Source organism: Podarcis melisellensis (genome assembly GCF_964234715.1).
Source record: "Podarcis melisellensis genome assembly, chromosome: 6".
In the NCBI taxonomy this organism is placed as follows: Eukaryota; Metazoa; Chordata; class Lepidosauria; order Squamata; family Lacertidae; genus Podarcis; species Podarcis melisellensis.
The window spans coordinates 56993166-57015316 of NC_138538.1; the positions used below are offsets into that span (position 1 = coordinate 56993166).

Here is a 22151-nt window from a genome sequence, read left to right on the forward strand (position 1 = left end):
AAGGGTGTAGTCTGTCATTTGTCTCAGTATCTTTCATTCAGCGGCTGATGGTTTTTTCCTCCCTGACAGGCGATGGGGCGTATGCTTCACATATGGCACCTGGTTTGGACTAGAGGCATTTGCATGTATGGGATACATCTACCGTGGTGGGTGAGTAAGCAGCCTTTCGGGTAGAAGATTAGTATGAATGTTGCTCTGCTGGGAGCCCTTGATGGAGCTGAGCTTCAGGGGGTGTGTGTGTGTGAAGTGGAGAGACCGTCAGGCTCCTCCACCCAAAATATCAAAGGCAGGGGAGTCATGTGCATATAATATTGACAGCGCCAGCCCCTATGCATGCTTACTCAGAAGTAAATCCAGCTGAGCTTAGTGGGCCTTACCTGCAGGTAAGTGTGCATAAGATTATTTGGATGCAGTCAAGGCCAACAGTGGAACAAAACCCAATGAGGCATCTCATGGGCTATTTTCTCTCTCTCCCCTCTCATATTTTCTAGGGAGGCGTGCAAGGAAGTGACCAAAGCCTGTGAATTCTTAGTCTCCAAGCAAATGGAAGATGGTGGCTGGGGAGAGGAATTTGAATCCTACAAGTTTTGCAAATATATTCAGCACACTGTTTCCCAGATCCACCAAACCTCCTGGGCTCTGTTGGGGCTGATGGCTGTTAGGTAAGCACAGAAGCTGGCAGTTACCTACCTTAGCTAAGGCTTCTGTCTGCTTTTGCCCAAGTGGTTTCTGCAGCAGCTAGACAAACCAATTAAGGCGTGCTAAAGAAACATGCTAAATTTTGTGAACTTGCAGAGGACAGAATTTTCCTGCAGCTTCGTATGTTGATGTTCCCAGGTGCTTCTTAGTCCAAACAATTGAAATAATGCCAAACAAAGAGGCAGTTAAGGCCGTCTTAAGGACTGGGATGGAGGCCTCACAATTTCATTTCTTTAGCTGCTTCACTTTTCAGAACTTGTGTGAAGGACTCATGCACTTACAAGTCTTTCCCCTAGGGGGACCCATTGAGTTTCTGTGAGCCCATGAGGGTTTCTTTCCTTTAAAAAGAAATTGTAGTCATATAAGCTCCTTAGAAGAAAATGTTAGGCTTTCCCTGCTGATAACAGAACTAATGACCGGTATTTTTGTGGCTTTGCAGATATCCTGATGTTCAGGTTCTGGAAAGAGGAATACAAGTTTTGATTGACAGACAGACATCGATTGGCGAGTGGCCTCAGGTGTGTTAATACTTTTAATTTCTTTTCCTAATCAAATATCCTCATAGCAATATAATTTAAAGGTTCACAGAAACAGTATATTTCAGCCAATTGTGAAATGGATTATATCCTCTAAATATATGTAAAATGAATGAATGCAGAGCATTTTCCACCAAGTACTGAGAGTGGGGGTGGCTAAGTTGTTGCCTTCCAGCCTACATAGGCAATAGACAGGGATGTGTTAGAATTCTAGCCCAGTCAGAGGTATGTGCCTATCTGTTCAGGCACCGGCTGAATTCCTTAGACCTCCCTCCGGCGACTCCCGGCAGGATACAACATACTCGAGGTCCGTTCCGGCGATTTTCCTCAGGCTGTGAGGAAAACACACCAACTGCTTCTCCTCCTTCTCCTCCTCCCTGCATATCCCCTGGGAGGGGAATCAGACACAGACAGAAACAAATCTACATGTCTTTATTTGTGTCTTTTAGCAGTCATACAGTAAAGATGTCTGCTCTCTTCAACAAACAGAGAGAAACTCCAACTCCACCCATGTACTTCCAGCACAGGTCATATGACAAACCCACTGAGCTAACATCCGGTGCTCAGTACAGAATGGACTGCCCCTTTGTTCCCATGGCAACAGTCACAAACTTCCTGTTTGGCTTTCCAGCCACAAGCAGCAGACCTGGCTGCTATAGCCTTTGCTTGCTGCAGCATTGGTGCTTTAGAATAACATACTCCCCCTAAAGTATCAATGCGTGCTGCGAGCAAAGCGTCATCCAGAGAAGAAAACAAACAGTTGTTATACTTATAACATTTCCCTGTTGTTTCAGTTCCACCCTGGGAACTACCCGCCACTGGTTTTACCAATGTACCTCTCTGGTTGTGTGACTTCCAAGGAATGAGTGCTTCTGCATTACCTTGGTTAACAACTCTCTGTTGTGCCTTTGTCTCTGACTCAGACACAGCTTCAATCTGACCTTGGTCGTTTACAACAGCAACAGCTAAGTTAGCAAACTCTTGTGAATACCTCTTGGGTGGTACACCCTTCGTTGCTCTCTCAGACCTACGTAAGAGGTGCTGCTCTTCTCTGCTTTCTGGTTCAGCCTTTGGACTCTCTGGAGAACCAGTACTAAGCTTAATCAGTGGTTCATCCTCCTCTTCTGAGGGTCTAGTCATTGTGTGAGATTTCCTCTCAATGACTGTGACAACTGAGCTGTCTGAGCTATCGCTGTCATCATCAGTACTACTGAACTCAATAAGATCAAAATCATCATCATCATCATCAGAATCATCATCACCTGTGGGAAATGTTGGAACAATCACTCTCTCCTGTTCAGGAGCACTCTCTAGAAATTTTGTGAGAATCACCTGACCAGATTCAGACAAAATTACTCTGTAGAGACCCTTTTCATAACCCACAAAAATGCCTCTGGCATTCTTTACTCCACCTGGAGCTTCTGTTCTCACATGAGACCCAAAAACCTTGAAATGGGCAACAGAAGGTTTTCTGTGGAACAGTTTCTCAAAAGGAGAACTTCCCAACTCCTTTGAAAACTTTCTCAACCACGTGTAACAGAATGACATTAGCGACTCAGCCCAGTACTCATGTGGCAGATGTGAACTTAGCAATTGCGCTTCCATTCCCTTTTGCAATTCTTTGTTCACCCTAACACAAACACATTTGTTCCAAGCTTCTTCAGAACTAGCAACTTTGTGTCTTATCCCTTTCTTCTTCAGGAACCTCTGGAAAACCTGTAAGAGAAAAATTGGCTTCTCATCTGTGCAAAGACAATCTATGTCAGCATCATGCATATTTTTAACCTTGTCACAAAACTCTTTAAACCTTTCTAAGGCTTCTTTCGGTCTCTCCAAAAGATAAATCCAGACAAAACCTGTAAAAGAATCAACACATATTAGGTAATACTTTGCATTGCCTCTAGATGGTGCTAAAGGACCAATCACATCAGCATACACCCGCTGAAATGCCCTGTTGACCCTCGAGGTGACCTGTTTGGCGTTTTTCTCAGCTACACCTGCAAAAGAGATCATGTTAGAATCACAAGAATTACATTTCATGTAATCACTTTGATCAAAAGTCAACAAATACAGTCCATCTTTCTCTTTGGCAGAAAGATACAACTCTCCATCTTTGTAGATCTCGCATTTCTCATCATCATAGGACAGTTTTAGTCCCTTCTTGGCAATCTGTGAAACGCTGAGCAGATTGTGCTTCAACTCTGGAACCAAATAAACATTGTTTATAGTCAAGTTCAGACTTTTAAGATACACAGTCCCAATTCCGGTCGCTTCCAGCTTTTGACCGTTGGCTAGTTGTACAGCGAAGCTTTGCTTCTCAAACGTAGAAAATAGTCCTCTGTGTCGACACATATGCTGCGTGCATCCGGTGTCTAGGGCAAAGAAATTCCCCGCTTCTGGTGTGGCCTTTAGCGACATCAAAGCCTTTGCAGTCTTTGCCTTTGGCTTGGTGTGACCTTTGTCTGACGCCTCAGACTTTGTGGAGCTCGCCTTGGCTCCTCTGTTCTTACGTGGCTTCTTGCAGTACCGCTGAAGATGCCCAGTTTGGTCACAATTGTAGCATCGGACAACGTTTAAAGCTACAGCGTCTCCTCCAGTAGCTTCAGCAGTGGGGTTGTCAGAACTCCGTTCTCGTCTCCCCCTGTCCTTGACTTCCAGGGCGGCAAGTCTGTCATGTTCACAAAGAACAACGGCAAAGACCCTCTCCGACGTGAGATCCGCTGCTGGGAGAGACCCCAGCTGACTGGCAACTGTTTTGTAAGTCCGATTCAGGCTGTTGATCACCATGAAGCAAAACACTTCCTCCTGCAGACGGAAATTGTGTTCCACCATCTGTTGACGCAGAAATTTCATTTCCGTCAGGTGCGCTTGAACATCTCCATCAGGCGCAAGCCTCAGGTTGGTCAGCTTCTCAAAATACAGCAACGCTGAAGAACCTGCATCTCTCTGATGTGTCCTTCTCAGCGTGTCCCAAACAACTTTCGCGTGGTCTAAATCTTGTATGTGAATCAGCTGCGAATCTGACACGCACAGAATTATAGCCGTTCTGGCCTTCACATCCTGTGACTCCCAAGCACGCGTTGGTGCTGCTGGAATGGGGTTTTCAATCACCCCAAACAGTCTCTGATTCTGCAGCAAGGCCTTCATCTTGATAGACCAAGATGCATAATTGTCACTGGTCAAAAGGGGCGGAGAAGGCAAACTGCCCTTCTTTGCATCCATCTTGAGTCCTTGCATTGACTCTCAAACACAAGCCTCTAAAATCCAATAGCTGGCTTGTTTACACTCTGTGCCACCTGGCAGCTCTGAACGCTAGCTGCTTTGGAAAGTCCCTTTCCAACAGTTTGTTTGCTTGGGCCTAAGTCATAACAAAACCTTGTTTTTGCCTCTCCGAGGCAAAAGGCTGACTTGTCCAGCCCTCTCGTGAAACTGGCCTTCGTTGCTAAGCAACAGCATTCCTTTTCCTTGAACAGGAAACCACAGGAATGTTTGGAATGCAGAGCTATTGTCTCTCGGAGCTGTTTTTCCCAAACGTTTCTCCCTCGAAGCAGAGAATGAATCAATCTGCATTCACACTTCTAAGCCCGAAAATCTCATACCTGGGCTCCGTTGCTTGGCTTTCAGATTCTTCTGGTCAGCGTCTGGCTGCAGAGAATCAGCCTTCTCACCTCAGGCTTCCATGGAGGCCACTTCTTCTGCAGAGGTCGATGAAAACAGCAACCGGCGTCTGCTACCACTGTTAGAATTCTAGCCCAGTCAGAGGTATGTGCCTATCTGTTCAGGCACCGGCTGAATTCCTTAGACCTCCCTCCGGCGACTCCCGGCAGGATACAACATACTCTAGGTCCGTTCCGGCGATTTTCCTCAGGCTGTGAGGAAAACACACCAACTGCTTCTCCTCCTTCTCCTCCTCCCTGCATATCCCCAGGGAGCGGAATCAGACACAGACAGAAACGAATCTACATGTCTTTATTTGTGTCTTTTAGCAGTCATACAGTAAAGATGTCTGCTCTCTTCAACAAACAGAGAGAAACTCCAACTCCACCCATGTACTTCCAGCACAGGTCATATGACAAACCCACTGAGCTAACATCCGGTGCTCAGTACAGAATGGACTGCCCCTTTGTTCCCATGGCAACAGTCACAAACTTCCTGTTTGGCTTTCCAGCCACAAGCAGCAGACCTGGCTGCTATAGCCTTTGCTTGCTGCAGCATTGGTGCTTTAGAATAACAGGATGATGGGAGTTTCAATTCAGCAATATAGGGAGGATCAAAAGTTTCCCACCCCTCACTTACTAAATGAGGCAGATCAGAATGTAATCTCTTTGGCGTTGTTGCTGTCATAAAGATGCTTCTCATAGATGGCTGCAATGTATTGTGGACACACATGGACACTTCTGTGGCATTGGTGAGATCTTACATGTGCTGCCCATATTCTCCCTCTATTGGACACTCTGATGTTCCTGTGGGAAGTATTCTGTTGCCTTAGGCACCCAGGTGATTCATGCACCTGTCTTGTTACTGCTGTGGCATCAAAATGTGCCATCAGGATTGAGTTTGTGTGGTATCAGAGCACAGGACACAGCCAGCCCTACTGTTAACATGTGGCAGGTCAGAGGGGTGCCCTCAAAAGCCATAGACTGCCAGTTGATTATTTTATTTTTTAATCATGGAACCATTTGGATATTCTGCCTGAGATGCCACAATGTCTTTAGTCGCCTTTCCTACATTTTAATTGGCTCTGGTCTCTGATTCCTGCTTCCAGAGTCTTGTTTGCCAGCCAAAAGCTCAGTGATACTGTATGTGACAGTTGCTCTTAAAAGAGGTTACAGTGATCATACAACTGGGTTCTCAAATGGAATTTAGTCACCATGAAGTCAGGGAGAAGACTGCATGCAGGTTGTTCAGGAATTTCTCTCTTGCCTCTCCTCAGGGTGACATCGCTACAGCATTCAACAAATCTGGTACTCTGCATTACAATGCCTACCGAATCATCTTCCCTATCTTTGCACTTGCCCGCTTTTCCCGGCTATATCCCAGCAGCCCTGTCGCTAAAGGACTCCTGAAGAATGGATCTGTGCATTCAGCGCAGAGTCAGAATGGAGGGTGCTGAGCAGAGGTGCAGTGTCATTCCTGAGAGCTTGGGTTTCATCCTTCTCAACATCACCCAGTGCTTTGCTCTCTTGGTTGATATTCGCTGTGTAGCATGTGCTGTTTTTCTTCTATTATAATGCCACATTAGATCACTTGAAACATTCCTATAAGATCAGAATGAAGGGCGCATTGACAACTGAGAGACTGTCTTTTCCTTGCCAGGCTAACATGTCTTGCTACCAGGAACAGCTTAAACTATCACATGAGCTAATGTCCAAGCATGAATCAACAGGTGTTGGCTATTTGGAGAGTCCCACCAGAAATTCATTATTTAAATGCAGTGAGTACATCTCCGAATAGCAGCACCAATGTAATTGGTTGCACAGGAGTGCCAGCTTGGCCCCGTGGCCATGGGTGCCATGCAGCGTGTATGGCCTTGGCACTGAAATGTGTGGGTTCCCGTCCTCTTTATGGGGAATTTTGTAGGTGCTCAGCCACGCAGGGCCTCAGGGAGTTGGCACCCACGGGTTGCATACTTGATAAGATCAGTAAATAAGTTACTGAATATGTGATTCTGAATATGACTGTTAACGTATCTGGTGGTTTTAATTAATTGCTCTGGAAATGTGACAAAAGAACAGCCCCACAATCCGTTCAGAATTAATCCATTCTGTGAGTTCAGTATGTGGCCTAGCAAGAAGCTCACATGATATGTGAAGACAATTGATTCAAAGGCAGGAGGCTTTCATTCTATATTTTCAACAGACAAAACCAAACAGGTACCTACATATTCTTGTTTTTTAAAAATTCTAAATAAACATCTATTATATCTCCTTTTCATTAAGTGAAAAATATGGGGTGATGGTGGTGGTTTTCTTCCAAACGGAAGAGCACATCCCCTAGGTTGCTACAATTAAGTTAAATGAATGTATATATATATATCCAAAGCAAGGGCATAGGTATCAATATCTGGTCATATTAAGCTTTGATGGTTGAGAAATGATATATGTAAAACATTATCAGAGTGTTGCTGTAAATCACTTACACCTTACCTGCTTCCCAGTAATAAATGAAGGCTATTTTATCTCCTGTTGACCTGCTTCTGTGTGCTTTGCATACATACATACATACATACATACATACATACATACATAGTGTCAAGGTTTTGAGCTTCTTTAATGCTTTGCTTTGGAAAAAATTAATTACGCTCATTTTTTAATATGAGCACACATACCTCGACTCCTCCATGTATATGGGAGACTAATACTTGGTGGGTGCTCTAGAAAGTATCACATTTTATTATATAGCTTTTCATAATTCTTTCCGCAAACTATGGGGAGAGCTAAACCTCTTGCTGTGCCATGTGGCTGAAAAGCAAACCAGCCATTCAAAAGGAGAGTGAGCGCTCATTCCGTCTACCTTTGTTAAAGTCACACTTCATGGTCTCAAAGAGCAATTTCACCAGCTCAGTCTTCCCTCTGGCCACCATGGCTTTGGAGAGCTCAAGCACCTCAGCTGTGTAGTGACGACACACCAGCCTGAGCTCCTGCTGCACTCGCTGTTTGGGATATTTCTCCTCAGCCTTCTTCACCCACAACTCTACTTCCTTCATCAGCATCTCTGTATTCATCCTCTTCTGACTGAACAAGGCAAGCAGCATTTCCATTAAGCAACGGAAGCTCTCTGTGTAAACAGAACCCACATCATCCAGCTCTATTGCCTGCTTGAAGCATTCCATGGCATTCAGGTCTTCATTTTTTACCCGAAGGCATTTCCCCCTCAGCAGCTGGATTTCAGGCAAAACATTCCCCAGGTCTAATTCCATGGCTTTAGCAAAGAACACAAGGGCATTGTTCACGGCATTTTCATCTACAAGTAAAAGTTCCTGCATGGCATCTACTCCCATGTAGTAACATACCTGGAAGAGCAGTGGGTGGGCAGGGAGGGAAAGGAGGAACACTCAGTATTTATTTAAACATGTCAAAAGAACAAAGATGGCTTACAGCTTGCAGAAAACAAATCCATAAATGTTCACTGTTAAATAACAGCCAGAAAATACATTTTTAATATAATGGTAATGAATCATAAAAACACTTTCTTGAATATCTTGTACTTTCTCTTAAAGCATGGGGGGGGGGGCAAACCTGTGGCACTCCTGTAGTTGTTGGACTGCATTTCCTGCCAGCAATGGCCAATGGTGAGGCATGATAGGAGTTGTAGTCCAGCAACATCTGGAGGGCCATAGATTTGCCCTCCCTTTCTTAAAAGCTTGTAGAGTGAGGCTGTGTGTTAACAGTGAGGCTGTGTAATAACAGAGTTATAGTCAAGAAGCCCCTGTATGATCAATCATTAAAGAAACTAAAACAGGACCTCAGTGACATTCAGCTCTTCGTTTTTCATCTGAAAGCATTTCCCCCTCAGAATGGGCAAGTTGAGGGAGAGAGCGCACCCCACAGAGACAAAGCTATTCCAGGGCAATGTCAGGGCTTTACATAGGTCAACACCATTGGAACCTTGAGTTGGTTAAGTAGGCTGCTAGGCAGGAACTTTCTATTAAATTAATGTATTATTTCAGAGAAGGGAACAAAAAATTCACAAACTATGGCCACTTCAACAAGGCTTGTGGGTGAGTCACACCAAATAGAACCAGAGCAGAAATTTGGACTGAAAGTTCAGAATAGCTCCTTATGGTGCTCATCCCTTCAGAGATCCATGCACACACAAGAACTTCTCCAGATGTTACTAGTGGTGAAAAATGGATAGGCTCTCATCACATTCTGATTACATTTCTGAGATCTCTCTAGAATTAACACTCTAAAATTAAATAATTAAAAAGTGCAATCCTAACAGTGTTTACTAAAAAATAAATCCTATTGGATTCAAATAGCGCTCGCTTCCAAGTTACTGAAGTTAAGAAGGCAGCCTTAGTCCTGTCCTGTTAAATCCTGAATGAACAACACCACTTTTATTATCATACAGATAAAATAAAGTGAAGACCATGAATGTGTCTGGACCAGGTGGCTGCTTTCACTCACCTGGCCTAGGTCAAGGTAAGTCTTCAGACATGGATGCACCTTCATGACGTTCTCGAGATCAGCTTTGGCATCAGAGAGGTTTCTCTGGTCTGGCATTCCTCCCAGGCCCATCTTCACACGATCCAAATCACGCAAATATAGTTTAAGCAGCATCTAAAAATAAAGAGCTATTCAACACTTTTTTGCCCTCCCCTCCCTGCGCATTAGTTTGTACGACTGTTCTTTATTCCCCAACATCTCTTGTTAAAAGGGTCTCAGGGCTCAGAGCTTGGAAAGACCCAGTGGTACCATCAAGGTAGGACTTTGGGGCTGAAGTGTGGGACACCCCCCCCCATTCCTCAGAATGAGGAGGGGAGGCCTCAGACACAGCAAGGTTGACTTACCACATATGGAAATAAGTGAAGTAATGTATACGACCATCTAAAGCCCCCTCCCATAAGTGCGTTAAGTTCAGAGTCTAAATCAGTAAATGACTGCCTCTGCCAGATACTGCCCTTCATTCACTTTTAATCTGTATACCACCTACAATTACTATACACAAGGTGGTTTACAAGCTGAAGAATAGACAAAACGGACAACAAAGACTGCACACTTAATAACTATCTGATCCAATACAAAAAAGTCACAATAACTTTAAAATAAACAGCTTATATCAAATAGACACAGATATTACTAAGCTAGATGGACCAAGGCAGGTTCATATGTTCTACCAGAGTTGGTAGCACTGGAATTTAAGCAGTGCCGTCTTTAGGAGAAGTTACAAGAAGAGACTTTTTGTTCATGCAGTTAAACCAAAATAATTGATGCTGTCCAGATAGGGAGCTGCATTAATGGCTTTTCAGGAAGCACAGTGCTGACACACCTACCACCCCTACCCCTACCCCTACCCACCCCTACCACCCCTACCCCTACCCCTACCCACCACCCTTACCCCTATTAGTGCAAAAAAAACAACAACCCCCAGCTGGTCTCCCATAGCATTTGTATGTTACAAAGGCCTTGTTTTTAAAGGAGAGTTACATACCTTGGCACGCATACAATATGCCTGCCAGTTAAGTACTGGATCTGGCAGCACATCTAAGGCCATGTTGCAGACTGCCATTGCCATTTCTTGCTTGCCAAGGAAGTGGAGGATTTTTGCTAGGCGGTTCAGAACCAGTGGGTTTTCTCTAGCTATCTCTATTGCCTTAAAAACAAACAGATCCACAATACATTGTTCCATTAGTGAACTTCTCCTTGCTCTGTTGAACAATGGGCAATGAAAGGAGAAATTTATGTGTCAACATTCAGCTTGGCTGCCATTGCACATTATGCCCTTTGAAAGGACTGAAGTGTGTGAGGACATGAACTGAGGTGGCACCTTGCTCTGGATGAGAAGGAAATGAGCAAAAGAGGGTATCTCTTCCCTTCTGTCAGTTATAGCACGGCCTTTTATATATCTACTCATAAGCAAGTGGTAGCTGGCACCACTGGAAAGGGGGGAAAACAGGGAGGCCAACAAGAGGTACACCCAGAGTCAACAAATTCTAGTTTTGTGTCCATCCTCCTCTCCTGAAGGGTAGAAGGGGTATTTGTTTTATAATACACCCGCATTATCCTTAATTATAATTAGCACCACTTGAAACACTCACAGCATTAACACCCCAACAGAGCTTGCTTCTCCACTGGCCACAGCTTTGGATCCAGCACAGGCCAAATACATCTCTCTCTGCAGCTTCTAGCTTCAGCTTTGCAGCTCCACCCACTCTGGCTATTGTTCTGCTAGCAGCAGGGCAGGGCCAGATTAAGATAATTTAGAGGGCCTCCATATATAGCTTATTCAAAATATAAACAATAATAAACAGTAAAATAACATTTTATCTTTCAAAATGAAACAAAACCCACAGTATGGTGGAAAACAATGTTTATTTTTGTATACAGTACTTCCACTTTATTTATATTTGACAAATTTTTCTCCTACTTTTTCTAATTGCAAAGTCTTTGATCAGATCCTCAAAACTAACCTTACGCAACACATCTGCTTCTAAACTTAGTAGAAATAAGGCACCCAGCTTGCCTTGTTGCATAGTTGTTCTGTTGGTATTTTTAATATAATGGAATATCAGCTGAGCAATTTGTGACTATTAATGTTAAAAAACCCATCAATGGAAAATTTCTCTGGTGCCCCCCCCCCTATTTTGCTCAGTGGTTAATCCAGCCCTGCAGCTGGGTGAGGGGTGTGTGGGGAAAATCTCACCCATTTGTTTTATGGTACAGAGCAACTTCTTTGATTATGCTAAATCATGGTCCTTAACTAGCCAGGCAAAGCCATTAACCTGACAAAGGAACTGGTTTGGAAAGCTTGTTCTTATACAGATAGCCCCCCCCCTCCAAAAAGAACTCGTAACCTACTTTTCCAAAGCAGTCGAGGGGATCTGTCCCAGAGTACCCACAGTCATGAATAGCCATCGGGGTATCTGAGAAGGAATATTTCCTTTCAAACAATATCCCAAGATAGCACCAGGCCAAGGCTAGAAGAGGAGGAGAACAGAATTGAAAGCAGGGCAACATATTACAAACGGCATTGTAAATTCTACTCTACTTTCTCCAAAGCAATTCAAAATGATTTACAGACAGTTACTGAGGTTGGGTAATAGTAGAAAAGTTCCAAAGGAACATTTTATGCCAGCTTAAACCAAGCACTGAGGTTTCCCAGCTGATGAAACAAACTACTTGTGAAAATAAAGAGTAGTTTGCCTCACTGGGCATGGAGATTGCAGCAATGAACACTTAGTTGGACGTCTTCTAGCTGAGCTGAAGAGCCCAATTACACACACCTGGGTTGCAACAGTCTTCTGGGATGCAGAGCTGCATGTGTGAATTACACATGTAATTACATGTTTTTGATTGTGCAAGTGACTTCTCCTACCTCTATAATGTAGGCTGGAGCACTTCAGGACTTGCTGAAGCAAAACCAAGGTTCTGTTGAAGGCTGGCAACCTTTTTTCCTCATCATTGCCCTTGTTCATCCACATCGCATCCAACCTGAAGTGAAGAGAGAAAAAGGCTATTGTGATTTGTTGTTCTGCATATACAGAGCTCTAAAACTGGCAAGCAAACGATTTACTCCAAATGCCACTGTTTTACCCCCATCCAATGGGTTTGGCAGCAATATTTCAAAACAGTTAATATAAAATACAAAAGACATAAAATGCAATATATAGTTCCCCAAAATAACCACCATCTGCTGCAAAATAACCCTTTGCAGCGTTTCTCAACTGGGGGCCTTAAGGATATTCCAAGGGGGGCACAGGTGAAAGTCATGTAAATGGGGGGCCACAGAGGGTAGTAAGAAGTGAAGAAAACAGAGGAGTGACTGAGAAAAGAAAAAAAAATTAACGAGCTTTAGAATAATATGTCTATACTGTAGTAGTATAGTACCCCATATAGTGAGCTCCTGTTGCTCGGTCCCAGCTCCTGCCAACCTAGCAGTTCAAAAGCACATCAAAGAACAAGTAGATAAATAGGTACCACTCTGGCGGGAAGGTAAACGGCATTTCCGTGCGCTGCTCTGGTTCGCCAGAAGCGGCTTAGTCATGCTGGCCACACGACCCGGAAGCTGTATGACGGATCCCTCGGTCAATAAAGCAAGATGACCCAGAGTCGGTCACGACTGGACCTAATGGTCAGGTTGCCTTTGCCCCATATAGTATGATTAATCTTTTTTAAAAAATATACCATTTCTACTTCAGTTATAGGAAGGAACACTTGCTATAGCTAAGCCATTGGTTGTAGCCAATAGAAGGCTTTTTTCTAGGCTAGCTGCAGTGTTGGGAAACAGCTTTGGGAGTGGTCATTAACTGAGGAGGGAAAGATTAAGGCACATTTGTTTTTAAATCTTGTCAAATGTTGCACCCTATACAGTAATGAATGATGCTTTGGCAAGTCTTTCTGCAAAGCATTGTTCTTTGTCCTTTCTAATTTTCATGTTCTATATTGTTGACACTGTGCTTTCCATGACAATTGATTTATCTCTGATTTTGTAACAAAACCCCTTTGATGTAACATAGGGAGGAAAGATTGTGGATCAAAATCTCTGTGGTTGTCTTTGATCTAATGCTGATTGGTTCATAGTTCTGTATGGTGCAAGGTGCCTACCGGCACAATATATGAAATATAGCCAACAAGAAACATAGCAGAAGTAAATGGAAAACAACCCCCGACCCACTCAACCTAGCCTTAACAACAGTACTTACGCTCATTCAAAACCAGTATTTCCCTGTGCGCTATGGTGGTTCTAAGACTGTAGTGCTGATAAATTAGGCCCTAATCCACAAATGCTTAACTCTAATAATAGTGCAATAGTGCATCTACTCAGAAGTAAGTCCTACTTCAGTGGGGGTTATTTCCAGGTAAGTAACTTTCCTTCCAAGGCGAAAAAGGTAAAGGGTGGTTTTGTTTTGCTTTTTTGCTGCAAAGTCCACTCACCCCTCTTAGTGCAGCAGCGTTATGGGAGCACCAACGAGGGAACTGGAACAGTGATGCCCTTCCTGGATCCTAGCCTGCACCCAGCTTTGGCGAACAGGGATGCAGGCGAGGGACTCGTGCTGTGCCAGGGGGCAGAGCCAACTGCTGCCCCTCCTGAACCTGCCCTCTCCCTTTCTTTTTGCAACTGAAAGTGATATGTTTCGTGTCCTGCTGGGCCTTAACTCACTCCAGATGTTCTTGTGTGGTATAGTGGCCTTTGCCAACCTGCTGCCCTTGAGCTGTTTTGAACCATGACTCCCCATCAGCCATGCTGACTGAGGTTGATGGAGAGTTGTAGTCCAAAATAGCTGGAAGGTACCTGCTTGGCGTAGACTGGACTACAGCTCTGGACTATGGATCAAACCATATAATTCTGGGAAGTCTGTGATCAGATGCCCTCATGGAGCTCTTGCAGTTATGAATAACGGTAAATACGGCCACAGGAATCCTGATTCAGATCAGGGCAGCAGTGTTAGGGTTTTTTTGTTTCTTGTTTAACTCTTTTCTAATGCTGCTTTCCTGAGCTGAATTCCTCCCCCATCACCTGCAACTTGTCCCTTGTGAGACAAATTTCAGTCAGTGTAGGGGAATAGGACATCATAGGACCACACCTCTGATCCAAGTCTGGCGATGGCAGAATTTATGAGTGAAAAGCATGCTAGGAATCTGATGCAGTGATGTCTAGTTGGGCCACTCAGCCACGAAACTCACTGGCGTTGGAGCAAACGGCAATCCGTAGAAAACATGAGTTGCCATTTGCTAGGGCTGCCGCGCATCCGGAAATTCCTGGACATAGTCAGAAATCACTGAAATGTCTGGGAAAATCAGGGCATATGGCAGCCCACGCCGGTAGTGTAGATTTTGGCGAATTTAATTAAAAATAGCTCAAAAACGACGGCAACCCTACCATTTGATCTAATTCAGCAGTAAATATTGGGTTTTCCTGGGAAAAGCATTGGGCTATTTTTTTTTTTTTTAAGCACTCAGACAGGAACCGGGGAAGCACAGACCTGTGCCCAAGAAAGCATGGGGCAAAAAGTAAATGTAGATAAGCCCTAAGTGGATCCCATCACAAAAAGTTCTAGACTTGCCCCTCAGAGCCCATCTTGTTTCTGTTTCCTTTGAGGTGGCTGATTCTTGCCTCACCTTATGTGCAGGGTGGCCATAGTGAAGTACCAGCTTCGTTTCTCCTCCAAAGGGATCTGAAAGAGGGAGAGAGAAGTTCTTAGAAAAGCAGTATTTGCCTCCCTGCAAATACATTTTAAAATATCATTGCCTTCTATTTATTTTCCAACCATTCTTCGGTTGTGGAATCCAAGGTGGCATTCATGTGGTTCCCAAGCAGTGGCCACCCAACCAGCCACCTGCTTAGCTTCTCTAAGGTGATGGGCTTCAGGTGCCTTCAGGTCTGTGCTGAACACCAGTTGCTCCATTAAATCAAGGACTTTGGCAGCTACTCCTGTCCTCGCCATGTTCAGTGATGTAATATTAATAATGCAATGCATATTAGGAGAGATGCACATTAAATGGTGACAAGAAAACCACAAACTGATGCAGGAATGTGATGAAATGAACTTAAGACTGGGAAAATGGGAAACTACGAGAAATCAAAACTGACCAATTCTTTCATATCTAGAAGTAAATCCCACTGATATCAGTTGGATTAATTCTAAGGAGCACAATCCAGGGAACATATTCTTTTTCTTGTCTCTCTGTGTGTCTGTATATATGCTGATATATGCACATTGATTCACATTCAATTGATTATTGATTGATCAATAAACAACTCGGACTAATTAGCTAAGATTTATTTAATTGGGCAGCCATGAGTAACAGGAAACGGGTTGTAGCTAAAAGAAGCTCTGAGCAAAACAGGTAGAATAGCAACATTTTTCTGTGACTCAAGGTGGCAATTATTTTCTGAAACATTTTTGTCGTTACTATTATGGTTAGTTTGATTCCCCCCCCCCCATTGCTGCTGCTTTCTCTAATGTCTTAAGAAGTTTGGACTCTGCACAGTTGTAGTTTAAATATAAATATAGCCCTGCCCCTCAGTGCAAATATTTTGCTTTGACAAACAGTGCTTCAGTTCAGCCACCTGCATATTCCCTGTTGTCTGTCGCTGCAGGGGATGATAAACTGGGTGTGCAAAAGGTTGCACCTTTGTTTGGACAGCTTGAGCCAAGTAGTCCAGAATATTTAAAAAGCATCTAATCAGAAAACTGGATAGTGTTAGAAATTGGTGCAGAGGACTGTTCAGGGACTTCTTGGGAGCACTGCAACCACTTCTCTAATAGGTTTGAGCACTCCAAATAAAATATTTGAATTGGCCTCATCTTTGGTTATGTCTGGTTCTTTCTTAAAGCCACATGTCTAAAGCATCTTAGATTTATTTATTTTTTAAATTGATCAAGGTTGCGCCCAGTTACAGAATCCTTGTTTAAATTTACCCCCTCCCCTGTGGCCGCATGCTCCTCCCATCTGGGAGGATACCAAAACAAGCCCCACCTCCACCAGTGACCATAGCTGTTTCCAGTCCTCACACTTTTTTTAAAAAAAGATTTTATTATTATTATTTTCTTATTACAAAAATTGTACATGCATATCATAAAACATGGACATGGCCAACCAAAAAATGAGTCACTAGAGGGGTAGAATTCTAAACATATGATTTTAGAGTGCATAATAATGAGGTGATTAAGTTCCTCCAACCTTTCCCTGTGATTCTGAAGCCACATTTTCAAAAGAACCTGAAGCTCCTATGCAGCACTGTGCTAGAAAGGTGAGTGTCATGCCCTGGCTTTGTACCTGTGTGTCAGCTTCATGGTGGTGAACGAGGGTAGCAGAATGCATTGCCCGGCTGGCAGCTGTTGCTGTAACCTGATGTATCTGAGCAATGCCCCAGAAAACTATCATGGGCTGGTTGTGACACATGTGCAAGCCATTCTATAGGCATTTCATCTGCTGCAAAGACTATGGGTCTGACATATTGTAGCAGCTTTTTCCTAACAGGATGGTTATTAACCACACACACATACAAAAAAGCTTCAACCCATCTGGTCAAATGCCTGCTGGAACAGAACAGTCTTGGTCAAGCAGTGAGAAGCCAGGGGAGTTAGAGAGCAGAGACACCTCCATAGGAAGCTGCCTTGCACAGAGTCAGGCCATTGGTCCATTTAGCTTAGTATTGTCAACACTGACTGGCAGCAGCTCTCCAGGATTTGGGACAGGGGCCTGTTTGGAGATGCCAGGAACTGAACCTGGGACCTTCTGCATGCAAAGCAGATGCTCTCCCTCTGAGCCACCTCCCAAAGCAGGGAGCTTCACAATCGAACTGAGGCGCCATTGAAGCATAGCAGGACAAAAGGGCCTCTCAGCCTCACAAGAGGCCGTGAGGACCTAGGGCTCTGATTCTAAAAGTTGGCTTATCAATATTATCCATTGGCATCTCCTTTTGTTTGCTCTTGCACATTTATGCAGGATTAGGTGTTTGAAGGCTACAAGTGGTTTAAATGAAGCGGTGGTTCTTAATGAGAAGAGCTTTCTCTTGGCCTGACTCAGCTCCCAGAAGGGTTGTTTCCCTCCAAAATAGCCTAGCAAGCTAACTGGAGATGCAATTGCTGCTGTAAGAACAAGCACCTTTCCCTACACAGATCAACAGCTAAGATGCCTAACCTACCTCACAGGGTTGTTGTGGGGATTAAATGATGCGGGAGAGACCATGGATGCCGCCCTGAGCTCTTTGGAGAAAAGCTGGGATATAAAGGCAATAAATAAATAACAACAACTAATGCAGGACCCACACTTCTAAAACATTTCTAGACAACAGACGGGTATGGTGCGCCTTCTGAAACAGAAAATGAAAAGGGGTGTGTGTGTGTGTGTTGGCTAGTATCCCTCTTCCAACGAATGACCCATTGAATGGCAAGTGACATCAGAAGGTAAATCAGCCTGCCTACCTGCTTCCCATAAGCAAGAGCCTTGCCGTAGAGAGTGAGGCCTGCAGTCAGTTTCTCCATCTTCTCTTCTTCGTTCACCAGCCCAACGTCGAAGGCATAAGCATAGCCCTGCTCAGCCAAGCAACGGGCTGTTCTGAGCTGGGGGTCCCCTTGCGGCTTGTGGTCTTCTGAATCCAAGCCCATTAAGAGGGAGAGTCTTTCGGTGCACCTAGCCTCTTCTTGCTCGTTGTTCAGCCTATCATAAACGTAGGCGAGGTTGGCCCAAGTGTTCAGATTCTCAGGGTCCTCCTGAGAGATGCAGAGGAAAATCTCCTTGGCTTGCTCCACTTCTTCCAGGTAGAAAGAAAAGACCCCAAGGAGGTTTCTGATGGCATACTGCTGCAAGCCAGTTTCGAGCTCTAACTCATAGGTTAGGCTCTCTCGTTTCAGCTTCAAGTCTCTCCCTTGGAAATTCATAGGTGAAGAAGACTCAAAGTTCAAGTTCATATCTAAGTGAAAGTGACCTGGAATGTAATCCATCTCGTCAATGAGAGTATCAATGTCCACCTCGGCTTCTTCCATTTTCACGTTGGAAAGAGTATCAACCACTCCAGGCTCTCTCGAACAGCTACTTTCCCCTGTTATTTTTCCATTCAAGACGTGGTTTTTTTGTTGGTTTTTTTACTGTCCTGTCAGGGTATTTGCCTTTGGAAATCCTCCACCTCTTTCTCTACCTGTATTTCTGGTTTAGCTGATTCACATGAAGTTTGGGAAGGGAGGAGCAAAATAGAAGCTTGTCATTCCACAGCCAACCAGCTGGTTCAGGGTTCTCATTTGGTCAGTGAATAGCAGAAAGCAAAGACAAGAACTGCTCAAGCAACCCTTCATTTGTCAATAAAGGAGAAAGCTCCAGGTCCTGGAAGGCTACCAGTGTATGGCAAATACAGTGATCGGCTCCTTTGAACAAACTTGCATTTCAAGTACGTTATTAACATGCCTTTGAAAAGGCTAGCAGCAGGGAGAACAAATGGTGCTTCACCCCAGCTACCCATAATGCCAACCCATTACGAGAAATGCTTTAGAATGTCAAGTTTGGAACTGAGTGGGATGCAACCTAGTACAAACCATATTGTTGCACAGCACTCCAATCTCCGAGCAGTGCAAGATCCCAGAGTTTCCAGGAACTTACCCAGGGTTTGCATTTCCTTTTAGAAATGAGACACAGCGGAGTCTCTAAACCACTGAGCCTCTTGGGCTTGCCGATCGGAAGGTTAGCAGTTCGAACCTGCGCGACGGGGTGAGCTCCTGTTGCTGTCTCATCTTCTGTCAACCTAGCAGTCTGAAAGCATGCCAGTGCGAGAAGATAAATAGGTACCACTGCTCTGGGAAGGTAAATGGCACTTCCATGCGCTCTGGCTTCCATCATGGCCAGAAGCGGTTTAGCCACGCTGGCCACATGACCCAGAAAGCTGTCTGTGGATGAACACCAGCTCCGTTGGCCTGGAAGCGAGATGAGTGCAGCACCCCATAGTCACCTTTGACTGGACTTAACCATCTAGGGGTCCTTTACCTTTACTTTTCTCCAGTGCTTTTTTTCTGGGGGTATGCATACCCCTAAACATTTTGTGAATCTAGGTTTAGCCTCATTGAGGGGCAGTATTTCAATAGGAGTAGGAAAATGAGAGTACCCCTAAACATTTTTTAGGAAAAAAGCACTGCTTTTCCCTACCTTACATATCTATACACAACCTAAGCCTACAATGGAGGGGTTCACAGCATTAGCGTCTCAAAAGGGCCTTGTTTCTCCCAAAGCTGCAGCCTTAGATTCAAGCAGAGATCAAACATTGTGCTCTGCCTCGCTGGCTGTCCAGCCTGCAGCTTAACTTTTAGGTCACATTGCACACACTTTCAAGTCTAATCTCTGGTTTTTGTCTTTCTTACTATCTAAGAAGTAGGAAAGGAGGGGCCCCACCCACTTGTCACCTGGCACAAAACCCCTTTTCTTGGTTCTCTTAGCGGCCTATCACCTAAACACAGGAAGCTAGCCTGCCTTCTATTTTAACACTTGCTGGGCCCAGGGGTTAGAATGGGTCTGGCACCCAGTTTAACAATATCAGCCTTGATTAAATGCTAATGCTTGCTGGATCCAGGGGTTATAGGAGCCTGGCACCCACAAACTCACAGAAATATAAAAGACAAATTACCATTCCTTGTTCCTTTTCCCCTAGGGGTGGGAAGTTCCAGAGGTAGTCTTGGGTTTCCTTTGGAGAACCCTGGAGATGGATGGTGTCTTCATAAGAATTTTATTGCTTGTATTGTGAAGACAAAAACATTCCTTCAGCAGGTAGGGCAGCTGCTAACCTTGCATCAGAGTGCAGCCGATACAGCCTCAGATTGCACCCCCATTTACCTACCTCCATCTAAAACAGGGATGGGAAACTGGATCTGTCTATCAGGTGATTGTGTAGCACCCTGCTTGTGGTTAATGCTTACCTGGAATGAAATATTCAACACAGCAATAGAGAAATTAAAATAATAATTTGTCAGACAAATAAATGAGAGACACAGTGGTATATGATTACCAAAGCTCTGCCCACTCCAGCCCTGATGGTCAGCACTTATATTTCCTCAGCTCAGCCCCCTTGCTCCTCCTTTGGCTGTCTCTGTCCAATCAGCCTGGTTGAAATTCCTATTGGCTGTTTGCTAGAACCAATCATAAAATATACACCCATTTCCTATTACCTTTTATGGGAGACAAAGAGCTATATTTCCTTCTATCTATAAATGGCAAATAAGTAGTCATATATCTTACATTTGCCTCAACAAGGCACCTTAATTACCAGATCACCTTTTGCCCTTCTTGCCCTATTCACTCCAAAACAGATGGCTAATGGTTTTAAATTTTTATCTTAGACAGAGATCTTGGGTTCACCTTCTCACACACTGTGAGAAGGAGTAAAAAGGTGTGCCTCGAACTCAGTCGTAAATTCCTGCGGTGGGCTATTGTAAATTCCAGCATTGGGTGCAGGGGAGCCAGGTCAACAAGATAAGGAAGTAGAAAGAGTCTCTAAATAAGGTTAGGTTTAGAGAGGGTAGAATGGATGATGTATTAGTACCATGTCTTTGATGATGAGCCAGATTGTAAGCCAAGCCTCAAATGAGGGGCGGCAGCAATAGGGATAAAAACTCTTGCCCGTCCATTGTTCGGGGCTCTTCGTACCACCCTGGGACGAGGAGCCCGCCTTTGCAAACGCGTATAATAAAAGGGAAGTAATAGACCTTATCTCGGTGTCTCCTTGTCTCATTGTAAGTCCACGTAAGAAACTTCTCACAATTTTTGGCGCCCCCCAACGTGGGGCTCTCGACGACCTGCTCGGCGGGGGCTGGGGAACGGATCAGCCGGCACTCCGACTTTCGGAGAGATCTGTTGCTCAGGGCCCGCGGTGACAGGTTCCGGGAGCTGGAAGGACGGAGAACCGACTTAAGATATTCTGAAAGACTGGTGGTCTGGGACCGCCGCAGTCGGGGACTGCCTCGCCCTGCAGGGACGCCTGCCAGTTTACCAGCCACCGAGAAGGAGGCACTAGACTGAAGGGGGTGAGTATCTTGGTAATATATCCCTGGGAAGGGGAATATTGGGTGTTGTTGGTGTGTGGTCTCTGTATGAAAGAGAGGTTCCAAACGGACGCGTGAGTGTGGACCGGGGGGCCTGGGACCCCGGCGGGAGGATTAGCTTGCGGTTCCGTTCTCCCGCGAGGGAAACGGCCAGGCGATTCCGCGTGATTGTGTGAGTGAACGAAAAAGAGACATAATAGAGTATGGGAAAGAGTCAGAGTACATGTAGAAGGGGCCCCAGTAATGGGACCAAGGACCCCATAGATCCAAATAGTCCTTTGGGACAGGTTTTGTTGGCTTGGGATGATAAGGCAATTAGACCCAGATAGAGTAAAAGGGATCATGGAACTACGACCACCTAAAGATAAAACTGATGTAAGAAGAATGTTAGGATTATTGGGATATTGCAGATTGTGGATAGATCAGTATTCAAAGTTGACTCAGTTTTTGAATAAGAAACTGACAGGAAAACAAGAGGAGGTGCAATGGGACGAGGAAGATAAGGCCAGGTGGGAAGAAATTAAGAAAACTTTAATAACTAGTCCGGCTCTGGCCCTGCCAAATCTACAGCAGCCGTTCCACTTGTATGTGACAGTGGCTGCTCAGACGGCAGTAGGAGTCCTGGCTCAGAAAAGAGGGGGGCGATATCAGCCAGTAGCTTATCTAAGCGCAACCTTAGAACCAGTGGTTAGAGGATGGCCGGCGTGCATTCAAGCGGTGGCTGCAGC

The 22151-nt window shown here is 44.6% G+C and overlaps 2 protein-coding genes across 3 annotated transcripts; one reads left to right on the plus strand and one right to left on the minus strand.

Annotated features, from left to right (window-relative positions):
* Window positions 1-75: 75 nt before the first annotated feature.
* LOC309372352 (lanosterol synthase-like) lies at window positions 76-6348 on the plus strand (the record flags this gene model as incomplete). Its single annotated transcript, XM_081915905.1, has 4 exons — window positions 76-150; window positions 492-662; window positions 1139-1217; window positions 6169-6348. Exons 1-4 carry the CDS (start codon window positions 128-130, stop codon window positions 6346-6348), a joined length of 453 nt encoding a protein of 150 aa, XP_081772031.1. The 5' UTR covers window positions 76-127.
* TTC22 (tetratricopeptide repeat domain 22) lies at window positions 5724-18883 on the minus strand. Of its 2 annotated transcripts, XM_081915809.1 has the most exons (8): window positions 17830-18883; window positions 15017-15072; window positions 12273-12388; window positions 11756-11874; window positions 10389-10550; window positions 9365-9517; window positions 7749-8247; window positions 5724-6493 (listed from the first exon to the last, which is right to left on the minus strand). In XM_081915809.1, exons 1-8 carry the CDS (start codon window positions 18388-18390, stop codon window positions 6474-6476), a joined length of 1686 nt encoding a protein of 561 aa, XP_081771935.1. In that variant the 5' UTR covers window positions 18391-18883; the 3' UTR covers window positions 5724-6473. The 2 variants fall into 2 exon arrangements, with proteins under 2 accessions (XP_081771935.1, XP_081771934.1); XM_081915808.1 differs by lacking the exon at window positions 5724-6493 and having other exon boundaries at window positions 7612-8247; window positions 17830-18881.
* Between the last annotated feature and the right edge of the window lie 3268 nt (window positions 18884-22151).

What these genes read in the sequence shown, in the direction of transcription:
- TTC22 (XM_081915808.1), bottom strand. Translation starts at nt 18,390, where the DNA reads ATGGAAGAAGCCGAGGTGGACATTGATACTCTCATTGACGAGATGGAT. An exon ending in CCCTCGACTGCTTTGGAAAA is followed by an intron (nt 10,551 to 11,755) that starts GTAGGTTACGAG and finishes TTTGTTTTTAAG; the next exon opens with GCAATAGAGATAGCTAGAGA. An exon ending in CTTACCTTGACCTAGGCCAG is followed by an intron (nt 8,248 to 9,364) that starts GTGAGTGAAAGC and finishes CTGCTCTTCCAG; the next exon opens with GTATGTTACTACATGGGAGT.